Source organism: Schistocerca cancellata, chromosome 5 (genome assembly GCF_023864275.1).
Source record: "Schistocerca cancellata isolate TAMUIC-IGC-003103 chromosome 5, iqSchCanc2.1, whole genome shotgun sequence".
NCBI lineage: Eukaryota > Metazoa > Arthropoda > Insecta > Orthoptera > Acrididae > Schistocerca > Schistocerca cancellata.
In genome coordinates this window covers 508,630,298-508,649,197 of record NC_064630.1, presented here as the reverse complement: position 1 = coordinate 508,649,197, position 18,900 = coordinate 508,630,298, and the positions used below count along the sequence as shown (strand labels likewise).

The 18,900-nt window shown below is 42.1% G+C and overlaps 1 protein-coding gene across 2 annotated transcripts in view; it reads left to right on the top strand.

The window, feature by feature from the left end:
• Nucleotides 1-18,900, top strand: part of LOC126187460 (irregular chiasm C-roughest protein) — an 853,136-nt gene that overhangs the window by 800,916 nt on the left and 33,320 nt on the right. For both annotated transcript variants that reach the window (XM_049928554.1, XM_049928555.1), the window contains one exon: nt 14,829-15,061. In XM_049928554.1, coding sequence (XP_049784511.1) covers nt 14,829-15,061 — 233 coding nt within the window. The remainder of the gene's footprint in view (nt 1-14,828; nt 15,062-18,900) is intronic.

Genomic DNA, 18,900 nt, shown 5'->3' with positions numbered 1-18,900 from the left:
TCCACTGCTTTACCACCTACTCTTGTACTGAAGAATGTAGAACCTCCGAACAGAATCAGAGAGCTTGTACCTTTCCCGAATACACGTAAACTTCGACACAAAGACATAATTGATTTGGCTCTTAAAAATATAAAATCTGCAGCAGACAAAAGGAGAAAACTACACGGTAAAGCAAATGCAAAGAAATTATATATTGGTCAGAAAGTTCTCATTAAAGCTCATTCACTGTCACATAAGAAGAAACACTTGAGTCACAAATTCTTTCTAGTTTACAATGGACCTTACAGAATCCGACGTATACCACATGATAATTGCGTTGAAGTTGAAACTCTGCGTACTAGGAAGAGTAAAGGTTTACACCACATTTCTCATGTAAAACCATTTATTGACAGATAATCTGCTTTTTAACTTAGTCTTTGCAATTTTCACTTCACACCACTTGTACAATTTGTCACACTGAGAAACTGTTAACATGCAACTATGTTTAAAGCTAACTAACCATCCAGTCAAGAACATAGGTAACTTAGACAAGTAATTGCGAATGCATTGTTATTGCGAACAGACGACACAGTGTTGTTATTTATACATTCCTCCTTGTTAGTTGCACGATTAGAACATTTACCAGCCCTGCTAATGAAATTTTCATGCAACATTTTCGTTTGCTTGAGAGTGGATTCTGGATTTGAGGTGCTTTATGTGAAATGCCAGATGACACAGTGGTTGGTTTGTGTGACAGCTACACGATTATATCACGACGTTACTAATGCGTGACAATTTACAATGTTGCTTTTGCGGTGTATCTGTTTTATATCTGCACAGTTTTTTCTGAATTCTTCTATAAAGTGAGACATGTTTTAGTGGTGACTTTTGTGCTATTGCTACAAGTAGACAGCCTTTTCCGTAGGACAACAATACGTTACAGCACAGTACTTTCCTCATCACGGCAATAAGCGTAATAACTAAGTTATCTATACGCAAAGCATTTCACTTTGTTTATCATGAGGTAAGTACATTGACTTCTGCAGAACTTAGCTTTCGGAGGACAATAACTACGACACTTCCCAGAGATTATCTAACAGCAAGACGCATATTTAGCGCTACAGGACACGTATTTGAGTGATTAATTTTGTACTTAAAACATTTATTTTTAAAGAGTTTTGAATTACACAGAAAGTTTTTTGTGATACATTTCATTCCATTGCTGTAATCTGTAACACCTGAGGGTATAATTACAATAAACCTCAGGGGGGTACACGCCTACTTTGTGTACCATGTGTTTGGCAAGCACAAGGAGCCCTAGCTAATATGGTATTTGCTTATACAATTTAACACATCGGTACCATATTTCTCTAACACATAAATTACACACCTATCTGATCATTTAACAGAGAAACAAACATCTTTTTACTATGTCAGTGACACATGTTTACGCAATTACAGAGTTGGATTACTTCACACTTAAGAAATTGTATTTTGTCTGTACTTTGTGCACTGTTCATATTTTTTTGGAACCATTGTGATACTATGAGAACTTTGAATGATGTATTTGGTAAGGGAGTATGATTTTAAAGTATGTTTGAGGTAGATGACACTACCGAAATGAGCAGAGAATTTTCTTTAGGTTTTGAAATCATTGGAAGAAGCTACGACGTTTTTGACATTTGACTGAGGTTTTATGATGTTATTTTTACGACGACGATGTGTATTATGCTGTTGCGGTAAGTTTATGATCCATAAGCTGATGCTATATGAGTTATTTGATTATGCTATGTATCTGTTATGATGAAATATGGAAAAAGTGTCGACGAATAAGGTAAGGAGTAATGAATAGTGGTTAGGGACTCTTGACCTGTGAAATATTTTTATATGAGACTGTCACTGTAGCGGAAACTACTGTCGTAAATATTTCCGTAAGAAAGTTAAGTGACCACCTGCAGATAATGTGACGTGGGCACCCAGGTGTGTCAGACACCTGGAGAACAAGCCTTTTCAGACGCTCAGGTAGAAAAGAAAGCCATTAGGGTGTGCCAGAGGCACAGGTGGAAGAGAAGGACGAAGAGAGGCCATTAAACTCGCTGTTGACATACCTTTGTAGAGGGCATCGCTAATGCGACACGCTCGTTACTTGAAAACATATGATTTTTGTAATGCGTTGTGGGCACACAGCTGTGTCAAACACCTGGAGAATAAGCCATTAGGATGTGCCTTTCATCGCTAATGCGACACCCTCGTTACTTAAAAATTTATGATATTTACTGAAATGCCTAACAAAATGACAAGAAATATTTTTACATCTGCTCACCTGATTATGACAAGTGTCTTTCTACGAGAGTTGAGAGCCATTAACTTATGAAATGAAATGTCACATGACTACTGAATGATATTTTTATGCTTTGGTTTGCGTAATTGCTTATTTCATTTGATATCTGGTTTCCAGCTGTGTTGCAGCATTGCTTTTATAAAATGAGATGCATTTGCTAATGTGAACTCTTTCTGTCAACAGATCTATTAAATGATAATTTTGTAATCCACATTCTTTAAGAAAGGAGCACTTGGAAAGGAAAGAACAATAAGAAGAAACTAGCAACAGTAACACATAATTTTCTTTTCTAGTACATGGTAATATTTTTTTTACAATCAGTTGTTATGGTGCACCACTTTAATTACATAGACATTAAGATGTGAATATGCATTTCCCTTGTCTGCATTGTTGTTTTTCCTGTAATATTTTTTCTGCTTGAGCTATGTCACGTTTAGGTATAAGTTGCTGCTGTTTGTCAGGCATAGTGTTACTGAATTTGACTTTGTGTTACTCTTCTAAGCTAGTTTTTCTTGTTTCCTGCATTGCCTTATATTAGTTGTAATATTGCACTTGCTTTGCTAATTTATGCTGCTTGCTTTGCCATTTCTATATTTTGTCATTGATGTTTGTGTTAATTATTTTTTTTTGCTGCATTGCCTCGTCCCTTGGTATATATATATCTGAGCTCAGTAGATTTAAGTTAGCTTAAGAGGGGGTAGACTATATAAGAAACTGACTATGGAGAATAGGTAAAGAATGCATTGTGAAGAAAGATTTGGGCCCCAATGAGTATTGTACAATCAGAAATAATTATTTTGAAAGAAATATGAATAGAATACAGGAAGGAGGTATAGGTAGGATTATCTTGGAAATAAATAATGAGGTAAGAAATATGTGAACACATAAATACAGAAAGCATGCTTGGATAGGATTTTTTTGGTGGAAGCAAAGGTTGAAATAAGACGAACGATCTATGGAATGAAGGGAGATCTCCAAGCAAAATACTGCAGTAAAACAAACCCTGTCCTTTCCTCTTTGCTGCTTTTTCCCAATATGTAATTGTGTGTTGTCCTTTCCTTTTGGTGTTATCCCACTATGTGTTTGTGTACCCTTGTGTATTTGTGTTTTTCCTGTCTTTATGTGTTTAGCTGATGAGAGCTATGTTGTAGAATTTTTCTAATACTCTGTTATTTTCTTTGTAAAGATGCTTAGACTTTATTTATTCTGTTTTGTTTTAATGCTCATGTGTGAAGTTGACGTTTCAAAAGTGATTCTGATCTTTTATTTTTGTACTCATGTCATCATTCCTGTAACACTGATGTATATGTTTATTTCTATTCTTTTGTAGAGCCTATATTACTACAAATGTTATCTGTATTGTTATGTTTTTAATGATGTATTTTGTACCTTTGTAATTGTATTCTTACGTCATAAAATTGTAATTGACACCAGTTCATCATATTATTAACTTGTAAGCATTCATTTCACTGCACACTTTTCTGTTGGTCATACTATATGGACACTATGTGAGAAGTTGGGACTGTTAGTGTTTGCACGTGTGTTACTAATTCAGCAAGGGACTGGATAACAGCATTGTTGGTTCTAAGGACAATTCCCAAAAACTTTGTGAATGCACAAGTGGTGGTTATGGACTTGCTCTATTATCCGCAAGACTCTTCAATGGTGATTGTGCACCTGCACAGTCACAACAGATGGCTGCTGGCCATCTCTACAAGGACTACAGTGGGGCTGCATCTTTGATGGCCCACCAATACAATACTCTCTACCAGGACTACAGTGGGTCTACTCTGTGATGACCTACCTACCAATATTCTTCGAAACGTCGACTGACTCTGCTGTGGGTTTGCTCTGTTGTGGCCCATTACCTGTCAGCATTTCAAGAGTCAGCACTGTCTTTCCGTTGGAAGGACAACACTACTTCTTCAAGACTGCATGGAAATCCACTACTTCTATGTGCAATTTCTTTTACTAATGAGACTTTGTGAAAAACAAAAACTGTAATTACTATTATGATGAACAATCTGGACTGTCTTTATTGACTGTGAAAAAAATTTTAGCTGTTGACCAACATTGTGTCAATAAGTGTGTGCATTTGATATCTTTGTTATTGTAATTATGAAAAATTTTTTCAAATCTGTATTGGCCACTGGCCAAAAACATTTGTAAAATTTTTTGTGGGGAGCATGGGGGCTATGTAAGTAGGCTGTTTATGTTTTCTTTATGTAAGTTTGATGTTTATGTTTTCTTATTGGCAACGTTACGTAGCGCTCTCTGTATGAAAATCACTGGCTGTGCTGTGTGTACAATTGTTCTAAGTGGACGTTTCACATGCAAAATTGTTCTAAGGGGACGTTACACATGTACTATATAGTGCACGGAAGGGGGACTTTTTATAGGGTTGGGGGACAAAGGGAGGTACATCGACTAACTTCACAGCTCGCATTGAGATAAACTAGACAAATTATGTATCAAAATACCGGTCTGTCATCCTGTGAAATCTGCGTCAAAATACTTATCAGTCACCCTATCCGTATCACCAAATTTCCCATAAGTAGAATTTCATCACTACCGAGATAGCAAACAGCTACCTTTGGGGGGGGGGGGGGTGAGACCCAATGACCTAAGCGTAATTTAACTACGCCCATATAGGGTGAATCATTCCACGAGGAATTTATCTCTAGAGTAGTTTAATTATGGCTGGTAACATAGCAGCTGGAATCGAACAAGTAATGAAAAAGTTGTAAACAAAACTACTGCAACTGCCTTGTACACTGTATATACAGGATGAGCATTAATAAAACCGACAAACTGCAGGGACTGATTCGTGATTGGAAATGGAGGAAAAAAGGTCCTATGAACATGTGTCCGTTGTGCATCGTTGCCAAGGTAGATGGCGCTGAGGAATGACTTGCTCTGACTAGTGCCGTGTGTTCCTTGTGTGTTGCGGGCTGTGTGGTTGACGCAGCGTACTATGAGCATCGGAATGGACCACTGTTCATGTCGGGAACAAGGCAAGATGGTGTTTCTTTCGGGCCAAGCAGTTGGAAACGGTCGAGAAGCAATAGAGCTATACCAAAATAAGGACCCTCACAGTCACCACCCGCATCACACAACATTTCAAGTCCTTTTTGGGCGTTTGCTGTGGTCACGGGTCCTCTGCGACAGACGAACGTGCAGGTAGGCGGCGGGCTGTGCGTACACTAGATTTGGAACCGAGTTCTACAGGATATTGAGACGAACCCTACGACAAGCTCCAGGCAAGTGGCCCGCCAACATGGTGTAAGCCAAAGTACGATTATATGTATACTGCATGACAACAGGTACTATCCATATCACCTGCAGCCCCAAGGATGCCGCTCTGAACATACTTTGTGACGTGGATGCGATACAGCTCTGTACTGTGCTCCGGGATGATTTGTTGTCGTTGCACGCACACCATCCATTTCCGAACACATGTTCATAGGACTTTTTTCCTCCATTTCTAGTCAGGAATCCGTCTTTGTAGTTTGTCAGTTCTATTGATGTTCACCCTGTGTATATGCAAGGCTGGTGTGCGCTTTCGTGACAAATACTTATAAAATAGCAAATTCAAGCGCATTACCGAGGAGGGGATCTTTATGCCCACCCTAAAAAATTAAAAAACAAAAACAAAATTCGTTAATTATTGTTGATTTATATTAACAAGTTAGCTCTTAAAGAGATACTGATGCGCATCTACCACTAAGGCGTAAAATGTTTGGCTGAAGTTTGATTCAGCAGTTTAAAACATTTATAGAATCTGGTAGGAGAGTGAATAAAAACAATATTTTTTGAAATTTTAAAATATAAAGTAACGTACTAGATTACATTTTTTTTCAAAGGCAGGTATAAAGAAACCCCCACCCCCCCCTCCCCTTGGTATTCGGGAGTTAAAGCTTGAGCAGAGACTGAAATGCGGTGCCAACACTTACGCAGAGTGCGGACAAAATAACTTGGCCAGTACCTACATAAACAACGCAGTATCGGAGAGGACGACCGTAGTGGTGCGGGCTCCGTTCTGAATGGTTACTGCGCAATGGGGGAGGTGCAGTTACATAGCCGACACCCACGCATATCTGACATAACTTGCAATTCGACAAATATATTTGTTTAATTATTTATTTAACATTATCTGCTTAGTACCACCAGGGCCTCTCTTACAGTGAAGAAGGGTTTCACACACACAGAATCTTTTTCACATGTAGCTACATAAGAAACAATAATTTTAATTTGACAAATAGTATTAAAATGATTTGACTGTGTATAGTGACATTGTGAATAAGTAATATAGACTATGAACTAATAAAGTTGGTACTGACAGCACTTCTACTATTGCTGCAGCTAATAATAATAATTCTGGCAGGTATAAAAAGAATTTATTGGTTTACAAAATAGATGTTTTCTGATATAGTGAGTTGTGGGGAAAGGAAATTTAAGGAGCCTCTACCAGCTAAAAATACTCTGAAATGAGGAAGATGTGATGGAAGGAAGGATGTACAAGGCTAATGAGTGCGTACAGGTGCAATGGTAATCGTTATTGCTGCTTTAGTAGAGATTTCACGAACTGTCTTATGAAGCTGGAGATGTTACCCATTTCTCTAATATAATGCTGAAGATTATTCTAGAGTCGGATTCCTGCTACTAGAAGGACTTCTACAAAGTGGCTCAGTGATAGAGTGGGACTGAAAGGATTTTTTTTTATGGGGACGGTTGTTTTTGCCATTTTGTTCAGTAAGCGTGTTACGGTCGAGGAGAGATATGAGGGACAGTGCACTTTGACCAGACAGTGTATGGAAATCTCTGCGCTTGTCTCCACGCAGCCAGCGTAGCTGTGAAATGTAATAAAGTAGTCGAACATCACATATATAACAAACACGGACATTCGTAACCAGTTTCAGACGCTGTGAGATTTTTTGAGAAAAACCTTGCTGGATAAAACCGCAGCAATCAATATTTGGAAGTATAAGTGTTTGTACAAGTTTCTTTTTCAGATCAAGGGGGAAGAGATTTTTATATTTGCTTCTTGCACTTTGCAGTTACATGCTCGCTCAGACCAATTTAAATTTTCATTTGTTAATACTCCTAGACTCTTTGCTGAGAGAGAGAAGTTGATATTTGTCCCGTTTAGGGTTAAATATACTTGGGATTCTCTATATTTCGGATAAATGAGCCTCGAATGACCGACCAGTACCGCTTGGGTTCTGACAGGCTGAATCCTGCGCCCATTTTGATAGTGCGGACTGGTCGGTATTGAGATTCTCGATAGTGGTCTTCAGGTTTATTGGTTTTGCACGTAGATACAATTGGAGATCATCCGCGCACGTGTGGTATTTGCAGTGGGACAAAACTGACGACACATTATTGACACACAATGAAAAGAGTATAGGGTCTAATAGTGAAACCTGGTGCCATGTGCCTCCACTGTGACTCTATGGTGCCGTACACGACGCGTTGCTGGCGAGACGTCACGTATGTGTGAAATCTTAACACTTGTACTTTGCGAGAAATTTATGCTGCTAAGTCTGGCAAGTTCGGCAACTAAAATGTCGAAATCGACTTCTGTGTCTATGCTGTTCATTTTTGGAACACAACCTACGACCATGACACTTCCTGCAGGACCTGATCATCATTTTGCAGGACAATGCTCAATCACGTACAGTACAAGCTGTTACTGATTTGTTTGACTGATGGGGTTGCCAAGTGCTATACCACCCACTGCACTCCCCTAACTTAAGCCCTTGTGATTTCAACTCGACTTCTAAACTGAAGGAAACACTTCACGGCCATCGCTTCAGAACTGCTAGAAATTCATCGAGTAACCGACCGTGCCGCTCGAACTGTCTACACAACTAGCACTGTTGAGAGTATCCTACGGCTTCCACATCGCTAGCAACGGGTTATACACAATGCTGGTGACTACTCTGAAGGTCAGTAAAACTTTGAAACACGTGTATATTTTGTACGAGTTGTAAATAAATAGTTGCCACTATTAAAGTTCAAAATATTCAAATGTGTGCGAAATCTTATGGACTTAACTGCTAAGGTCATTAGTCCCTAAGCTTACACACTACCTAACCTAAATTATCCTAAGGACAAGCACACACACAGCCAAGCCCGAGGGAGGACTCGAACCTCCGCCGGGACCAGCCGCACAGTCCATGACTGCTGCGCCTCAGACCACTCGGCTAATCCCGCGCGGCTATTAAAGTTCCAACCCTCCTATGTGAAAGTTGAAATAAAGAGACGACTGGTGACTGATGGAAACACGAAAGAACTGTATTAACAAATCTTTGTATCACTAAGACAAAATATTTTAAAACTTGAAAGATTAAAAATTCACTTTACATTAACAGAGAAAAAACATGAACAAATTGTCTTTACTTTCTTACTAACAAGTAAGCCATCCATCTATGAAGAAAAAACAGTAAATCACACGTTGTTACAGTATCATAAAAATGTCCAGTTTTAAATCCCTGACCAAATAATTATCATACCTTGATGTCCCGGCAAACGCACTATTACAGTACCTTCTGAAATTTACTGAATCTCTCCATACATGAAAAATAATATAAGACAATTATTGGCAGCACATAGGACGACCAAAACACATGTTACTCCATCACAAGACACAATTCGACTCCTCTCTAAGACTGCCCTCCACCCACAAGCAAAGTTTCTGCTAACAGTCTCTCGTAGCGCTTCCTCTTTGGCGGAGATGTTGCCCGCTATTACTCAGATGTTATTCAAGCTTTACTTATTGGCGCCACATCCAAAATATTACCAACATTACCATCTTCTGCATAAAACAAGACCCTTACACTGTAGGTAGTTTTCCGTTGGCCTATCATCATGGAATTAGGCAAGAAGCAAGTTTTCACAATACAAGTAAAGGAAAACAAACGAAAATTGTGTATCTGTAATTACATTACACGAAAAATATTTCTTTTGTCATTACTTATATGACTTCAACATCAAAATTAAAACAATCTCGTAAGTCTTGGAATTTATGGAACTGTTGTGTTGCGAGTATCAATATCGATAACAGGCAAAACTCGTCGACATTCTCGTTTCCCGGGATGGATGAACTATCTATCTACATAATTAATATTGTACGGAACCGTCGTCTAAGGCGCTGCAGTCATGCACTGTGCGGCTGATCCCGGCGGAGGTTCAAGTCCTCCCTCGGGCATGGGTGTGTGTGTTTGTCCTTAGGATAATTCATGTTAAGTAGTGTGTAAGCTTAGGGACTGATGACCTCAGCAATTAAGTCCCATAAGTTTCCACACACATTTGAACGGAACCGCCAGTGCGCGACTCCACCAAGCATCTAGCCAACTTTGCAGTTTAGAGTCTTCAGAGAATCAACAGTGCGCATAATGGCGTAAAAATACGCGAAATCGCTTCAGATTAGAAGGTACTCATGGAGTCGTTTTCCATAAGATCGCTATCATTCTCGCTATAGTCTCCGTTTTTTCCTCTCTTGACAGCAATTTCACTTTTCTGACCATTGTAAAATCCTTATCCGAAAAAATTCAGTTTACAGAACGGGAATGTTTCACTATTTTCCTTATTGCCACTTTGTTCTTATGTATTCCAATTCACTTTTGCTGTAGTATTTCTTTGCTTTATAGCGCCAAATCAGTTTCAGTCACGAAGTTAACAGCTGCGTAGAATGTTTCTACGAGGTACACTCGCGCTGTTGTTCGCGTCTTGCAGCGAAAGCGGCGCGTTCAATAACGTACAATCAGCGTTTCACTATACAGCAGGGCGCAGTCAATATTAGCTGAGCCGAGAGCGAATGTAGAGTACGCTTTTATTGACAGCGATATTTGCATGGAAAACCTGCGCGTTCGCTGTGCCGCGTGACATTTTGGGAGCGCCGCGCTCTTTGCACGAGCCTTCGTGCGACTAGCGTAGTAGGCGGTAGGTACACCTGTGCCTCTCGCGCCCCCGTGCTAGTAACGGCGGCCAACTGCACGGTGCCCACACCTAACACACCACTCTTCTCCAGCGAACTTGGCCACAACAGTTTGCCTTGCGCGACATTTACACTTTAGCTTCCTCACTGGTCTTTTGTGCGGGATGTCGAACATGTTTATCTAACAGGTATTGGTATTCATATCAACGCGAGCGATGTGGCGCTGTAGTCCAGAGACACAAGGCTCAAATTTAAGTCTGGAAATATACACTACTGGCCATTAAAATTGCTACACCAAGAAGAAGTGCAGATGATTAACGGGTATTCATTTGACATATTATACTAGAACTGACATGTGATTACATTTTCACGCAATTTGGGCGCATGGATCGTGAGAAATCAGTACTCAGAACTACCACCTCTGGCCGTAATGACGGCCTTGATACGCCTGGGCATTGAGTCAAACAGAGCTTGGATGGTGTGTACAGGTACAGCTGCCCATACAGCTTCAACACGATACCACAGTTCATCAAGAGTAGTGACTGGCGTATTGTGCGAAGCCAGTTGCTCGGCCACCATTGACCAGACGTTTTCAGTTGGTGAGAGATCTGGAGAATGTGCTGGCCAGGGCAGCAGTCGAACATTTTCTGTATCCAGAAAGGCTCGTACAGGACCTGCAACATCCGGTCGTACATTATCCTGCTGAAATGTAGTCTTTCGCAGGGATAGAATGAAGGGTAGAGCCACGGGTCGTAACACTTCTGAAATGTAACGTCCACTGTTCAAAGTGCCGTCAATGCGAACAAGATGTGACCGAGACGTGTATCCAATGGCACCCCATACCATCACGCAGGTGATGCCCCAGTATGGCGATGACGAATACACGCTTCCAATGTGCGTTCACCGCGATGTTGCCAAACACGGATGCGACCATCATGATGCTGTAAAGAGAACATGGAGTTATCCGAAAAAATGACGTTTTGCGATTAGGCACCCAGGTTCGTCGTTGATCACACCATGCTGCTGCAAACGTCGTCGAACTGTTCGTGCATATGGTTCTTGTCGTGCAGACGTCCCCATCTGTTGACTCAGGGATCGAGACGTGGCTGCAAGATCCGTTACAGCCATGCGGATAAGATGCCTGTCATCTCGACTGCTAGTGATACGAAGCCGTTGGGATCCAGCACGGCGTTCCGTATTACCCTCCTGAACCCACCGATTCCATATTCTGCTAATAGTCATTGGATCTCGACCAACGCGAGCAGCAATATCGCGATACCATAAACCGCAATCGCGAGAGGCTACAATCCGACCATTATCAAAGTCGGAAACGTGATGGTACGCATTTGTCCTCCTTACACGAGGCATCACAACATCGTTTTACCAGGCAACGCCGGTCAACTGCTGTTTGTGTATGAGAAATCGGCTGGAAACTTTCCTGATGTCAGTACGTTTTAGGTGTCGCCACCGGCGCCAACCTTGTGTGAAAGCTAATCATTTGCATATCACAGCATCTTTTTCGTGTCGGTTAAATTTCACGTTTGTAGCACGTCATCTTCGTGGTGTAGCAATTTTAATGGCCAGTAGTGTAGGTTTTGCTAGCCAGATCAAATATCGTTTGGCCGAGAGTCAGTTGTTTTAGAGGAATGTTGTCTGTAAATCAGCTGTTTCAATTTAGTTAGCACAAGTAAGGGAGATTATCAGTCCTTTTGTAATTTTTTTAAATAAGTGAAGTGTAGAATTTCCTTATGGATATCAATGAACGAGTAAGCAGGATGAGGAGGAAATTGGACAAGAGAATACGTTTAAAAATTTTATTCACTCCAGTCAATGCATTATAAACTGTTTTATTATACCCGCCTATATCACAATAATTGGGAGAAGGACTGCGAAGTGATCATTGGTGGAAGATTATTGTACCCAAACATTTTGGAGGCTTCCGAATGAGTGAAGGAACGTTCCTACTCCTGTACACAAAATTAGCGAATGGCTTGTCAACAGCAATTGATTGCATCTGGGAACTTAGTAAGGAAGCGTACAAACTAGTCAGCTGTGCAGGATAAATGGCCACTTACAAAATACTTTGCGCAGAATATAAGAAGGCTGCAATTAACTTGCTTTTTCTAATTCAAGAAATGTTTATATTTATGGATCACTTACCATCTATTAAAGACCAAATTTGCTTCTCTTCAGTGAAATAAAGGAAATAACTTCTTGGTCAGTCGACTACGTTTTTTCCTTCATTCCACATCATCACTTTAAGTAATATTTTGAGAAACGAGTAGCAAAGTTAGAAAGCCGTCGCGACTTAAATACGGTAGACGTGAAATTCGGCAACCTCAACCACATTGCTATAATCGATATTTGATTGTTTACATGACCTAGCGGTATTCGTAGGTCGATTTACAGCTCATTTAAACGAAGTGATAGTGAAGAAGAACAAAAAGAATCATGTGGCATTGTCGACTAGGTGATACCAGGAGGAAAGCTCAAAAAAATGTTCAAATGTCTGTGAAATCCTATGGGACTTAACTGCTAAGCTTACACACTACTTAACCTAAATTATCCTAAGGACAAACACACCAATGCCCGAGGGACGACTCGAACCTCCGCCGGTATCAGCCGCACAGTCCGTGACTGGCCGGCTGGTGTGGCCAAGCGGTTCTAGGTGCTTCAGTCTGGAACTGCGAGACCGCTACGGTCGCAGGTTCGAATCCTGCCCCGGGCATGGATGTGTGTGATTTCTTTAGATTAGTTGGGTTTAAGTAGTTCTAAGTTCTAGGGGACTGATGACCTCAGAAGTTAAGTCCCATAGTGCTCAGAGCCATTTGAAGTCCGTGACTGCGGCGCCTTAGACCGCTCAGCTAATTCCCTCGCGGCGAGGAAAGCTCAACCAAGCTATTGGAAACGGCTGTTTTCCTCCGCATACGATGGTGCCCTTCCACTCGGTGTATGAGAACTGAATCTCAAATGTTGCGAAAGTTCATAACTGTGCGTAGTGTGCTGTCGTGTTCGGATAGTACGGTGCTGAGCAAAGGGAGCGGGTGATAATATTTTGTCGACGCCTAGCATATTCGTCTCGAATAAGGATGCTGCCGAACTTAACATCCCTCTCCGACGGAGGGATCACGATTAACAGTGTGAGATGCCCTCACTTAATGAGACACTGTTGAGGGGTTTGGCATTTAATCTACGACATCGGCGCAAAGTCTGCTGCTCAGGAAATGTACGTCAGTGCCTCCCTTTCCCTTGCTGGCCAAATAGGGGATAGCATAACGCTTCTTAAATACGAGTGGACTGCAGGCACAATTAAACAAGTATATTTTGATACAAGGTCCACAAATAAATTAATAACGAAGGTAAAAAGACACTGAAGTAAACGGTAAAAGCGTCTGATTACAAGATGATTATTAATGGTTCAAATGGCTCTGAGCACTATGGGACTTAACTACTGAGGTCATCAGTCCCCTAGAACTTAGAACTACTTAAACCTAACTAACCTAAGGACATCACACACACCCATGCCCGAGGCAGGATTCGAACCTGCGACCGTAGCGGTCACGCGGTTCCAAACTGACGCGCTTAGAACCGCACGGCCACAGCGGCCGTTGATGATTATTATTAGACCGGGAAAAATACTCAGTCAATCAAGGAAAACGAAACACATCAGGAGTAAGAAGACACGTACAAAGTGAAGAAATGAAATATGTAATTGAAGACGAGCGAGAGACATACAATCTAACGATCGCGCGTGGCAGATTACTATAGTGGCGGCATGCTGTCGTCGGTGGTCCTGATGCAGTCGTAATTATGAACTGGATGATCTGATTGTTACAGCCAGCGAGCATCAAGATCATTAACTGTTTCTTCGACTAAACTACAAAATGTTACCGACATTCTGGTGCCTATAGCTCTCAGTTAAACTGTCCTAACACGGTACATTCAGGGCAGGATCACGGTGACCGGACACTGACTGTACCAGCCACGAAAACGTGACTTGACGGCAAAAGAACTCACATAACAATGTGGACATTTAAAACGATCGATTGCACGGAGGTCTGTAATTTCCATAGCCAACCTAACTTAGCTCATCTGCACAGCTTTGGGCAGGTTACTCAGTTACGTTATACTGTTAGGTACTGGCTTCTTGTATCTGCCAGGACTGCCTGCTATGTATATATTTATACACGAACGACCGTTCAGACTTAGCGCATAGGGTTTGCTTACATTAGGAAACCCCATCTTGACGAAAATTACTTATTCCTGCATCAACTGCTAGTGCTGACAGTAAATATAACAGACAATGCCTCTATCCCGTAGTATCATTCATGTCTGTTTGGTATATGTCATACGATCTTGTTACACACAAAATCACAAATTAAATTATGATCAGAATTAATTCATGTAGGACTATATTTCCTAGCTCAGAGGCTCGCCAGTGTCTAATTGACCTGATTCTGATATGGCGATAATAGACAACCGGCCCTGGAGTGTGTGTCACACACAGTGATGGTTAATATCCGCGTTAGCATTTGGCGGCTTTGTGAGCGAGACGCCGTGTGCCGGCAGGTGACTACTCGCTGGACATCTACCCGGTGATGCTGGACGACGACGCGCGCTACCAGTGCCAGGTGGGGCCCGGCGCCAACGGGGAGCCGGGCATCCGCTCCAAGTTCGCGCAGCTGACGGTCCTGGTGCCGCCCGACCGGCCGCGCATCGTCCAGGGGGACTTCCTCGTCACCACCGAGGACCGCGAGATAGAGCTCGAGTGCGTCTCCATGGCGGGCAAGCCCGCCGCAGAGGTCAGTACCCAGTCCACAGCCCTCGTGGTTCTATCTCTCTCTGTTATAAAAGCAGAATGAATGTATACATGTGTGTGCATACGTATGTCTGGGATCTCCTCTCAAAAGCTGTGGGTCAATTTCAATCGAATTTGTCACACAAAGATCCAGTAGAAGCAGAGATACAGGCATAAGCGTAAGCCCGTGCCTGATAGGTTGTCCTATACGTCAGATGTGTTTGAATAGTATTGGTCTGCCTTATGAACCTGCTTTGCACAGCAGCCTGTACATCAGAGGCAAGAAACAGTTTCCATGCCTGTTATATATAGCTGCCCTGCACGACAGGCATGTCGAGGGAGTAGTATCAGTATACTTTATCTACCTGTTTCGTGGGGGCTACACATACAGATGGACATGGTTGGGGAAGTTTGAGTTGGGTAGCGGAGGGGATGGACAGAGATGGGGGCAGGAGGTGCAGAGAACGAATGAGGGGACAGATGTAGATGGACAGAGAAAGAGGAAGGAGGAGATAGAGAGGAGGCAGGAGGGTATAGACAGAGAGAGGGGGAAAGGAGGGGTGGAAAAGGATGCAGAGAAGTAGATGGATTGGGAGATGGGGAGGAAAATACAAACAGAGAGAGTATGGGGAGGATGAGATTAGCAGAGAGAGGGATGAGGAAGGGCTGGATAGTAGGAGGGGGAGGAGAAGGTGGAGATTACAGAAAGAGGGGTAGGAGGATAGGGACAGAGGGTGGGAGAGGAAGACGTGGTCAGAGAGGAGGCAGACACGATGGGCAAAGAGAGGGAGAGGAGGTGATTATCAGAGAGAAGTGGGAGGATGAGGTGGACAGAGGTATTCTGGGAGAAAGAGGTGGACACAGAAAGCGAAGGAGGAGATATATGCCATATATATGTCGAGTGATTAAACAAGTGAAGCTGCAGGGTAAAGGCTAGTGTATAATAAAGCAGCAATGTGTGTATATTTCTATGTATGTATGAATGTATGTATGTCCGTATGTATGTCAAGGATCTCCTCCAAAACACCTTGCTCGATTTCAGCCAAATTTAGCAGCCAAACAGCAAAATTCATGAGTTTCAGCACTGTGTGGCTTATAATGCCCTATCTCAAATAGGGGTGGAAATACAGGCAAAACTGGTATTTTTTCAGCCCCTGACTTATAGGTTGCCCTGCTTAACAGATGTGTTGTATGGGAATAATATCAGTCTGCCTGATCGACCTGATTTGTATGGCAGCCTATAAGGCATGGGCAAAAAATGTTTTTTAAACCCCTATGTAGGCTGCCCTGCACAGCAGATATGTTTGCAGGAGCAAAACTTGTCAATGGATAAGGCTGGAGGAGTGTGAGATGTGTAGAGGGGGGGATGGACAGGGTAAGTGGGCAGAAGGGTACAGATAGGGAGTGAAGGTGTAGATGAGGATACAGAAGGGGGAAGGAGGGGAGGGACAGAGAGGGGTAGGAGGAGATTGATGGGGACAGGGAAGGAAGAGATAGATGGAGAGAGTGGGAGGAGGAGGAGGTGGATAAGCACATAGGGGCAGGAGGAGATGGGCAGAGAGATGGGGAGCAGGATATGGTCAGATAGGTGCAGGAGGCAGAGGGAAGGTGTAGAGAGGTTGTGGGAAGGTGGAAGAGGAAGAGAGAGGAGATGTTGGACAGAGAGATGGGTGGGAAGATATGGTTAAAGAGAGGGGACAGAGGATATGGACGAGAGATGAGGAAGGGATGAAGAGGCAGAAAGAGTGGAGCAGTGGAGATGGACGGATAGAGGTGGCAGGATGAGGTGGACACAGACAGTGGGAGGAAGAGGTGGACACAGAGTGAGGGGAGGAGGAGATGTGTGCAGTATGTGTCAGACATGTGCACAAGCGAAGCTGTGGGGTAAAGGCTAATCTTACCTAAAGCTCTCTGGTTTTCAGCTGACTGAGTTCATCGAGTATTGTTTCAATAAGTGTCAATATTATCATCTCCTGAGGAAGTATCGAAACAATGTATTCCTTACAGTTTGACTTTCCGTTGTAGTGGACAGTAGTAATGCAGCTGTGTGATGATTTGCATTTCTAAATAAATTAATCTCTGGCTGTGAGAATGATTTTTTTTTTAATTTTTTATTGTGAAATCCATTTCAGGGCTGCGAGCCCCATCTTCAGATGCAACTCTTCACATAGCAAAATTTTCCCCATTGTATGAGTAGTGCATATCCAATATAACATCATGATTCAAATGCTATATTTTTTAATGTAGAATAGTCCCAACAGCATAAAGTTGCTGATTTATTTACCGGTGATCGGTTTCGACCGCGGTTCTGGTCATCGTCAGACACTTACTCCATGGGAGTCTGCTGAAGCTGGCGAGGAGCAGACGCCAGTCTAGGAGGCATGTAACCTCTGGAATATAACCATAGCAGTGATTATATGCCTCCTAAACTGGCGCCTGCTCCTCGCTAGCTTCAGCAGACCCGTATAGAGTAATCAGCCTGATAACGACCAGTATACTGGTCGAAAGCGGTCACCGATAAATAAATGAACATCCTTATGCGGTTGGGACTGTTTTATTATATAAAAAATGTAACATAACGGCTGACGTTCCAATGAAACAAGACAAAATGTTGCAAAAAAAATTAAATTTCGTATAATATATTTTGCAAGTTATCTGACTTCACTGGTCATCAGATCAGATTAAACATGTGGATATGTAGGATCATACTTAAAATTACAATAACTCATAGTCAACACCAAATAATAAGACAATAATATTTTCTTTCTTACGTGTGTTACATGTCATGATATAGTGTTGCCAAACAATTTACATTTAAAATTACGGACCATTTCAGAGGGAGTGTGTATACCACTCTCCACAAGCATCAGTCATTTATGGCGTTACAAACAAACCTCTGTGACACAAACGTCATACATAATTGTTACTTGTAGAGGTTAGTACACAGACTCCCACTGTAAATGGTTCTTAATCTTAAATGTAAATTAGTTACCAATATCATATGAAAACTCTTAACACACATACAATGCAAAAAGTAATTGTCTTAATATTTGGTCTGTGACAGTGAGCAATTGTAATTTCATATGTGATCTGAATTAAGCATAAGAACTTAAATCTGATCACAGGGCTAACAAAGATTTGTCAACTTGTAACGTATGGTAAATGAGTACTGCTGTTATGACGTACATGCATGTAACTTTTCGAAAATTTTTCGGCGTGAACAGGTGCAACTAAAGATGGGTATGGCACTCCTGAAACTGATTATTCACTAGGGGAAGTAAAAACCACCCTTACAGCCAGAAGCTAAATGTAAATGTCGTGTGACTAGGCCGGTTGGGAGTCTTTCGATTTGACGCCACTTCGGCGACTTGCGCGTCAATGAGGATGAAATGATAATGATTAGGACGACACAGCACCCAGTCCCTGAGCGGAGAAAATCTCTGACCCAGTCGGGAATCGAACCCGGGGCCTTAGGATTGACATTCTGTCGCGCTGACCACTCAGCTACTGGGGGCGGACAGCCAGAAGCTAATTTATATATAACTGCGGGCATATTTGTTATTCTTGCATAGATGCTGCAACGCAGTGCCCTACCCCCTCCACCCTCTTTTGTCAGAGGCGAAGTGGATGCGAGGTCTGGAGCCACACTAGAGTCTCGGAGTGGCCACTCATAATCCATCTCGGCTGCGAGCGCTCACAGCGTATTTTCGCCAGTTCTGGGTCCTAATCAGAACGTAGTGCATAATCACCATCTCTATTTAAGTGGCTGTCGCTAGTTCTAATTTCGATGACTTCTTTAATACGCTGACCCAGAATCCACTGGTCTCACACAGCAGTTTCATC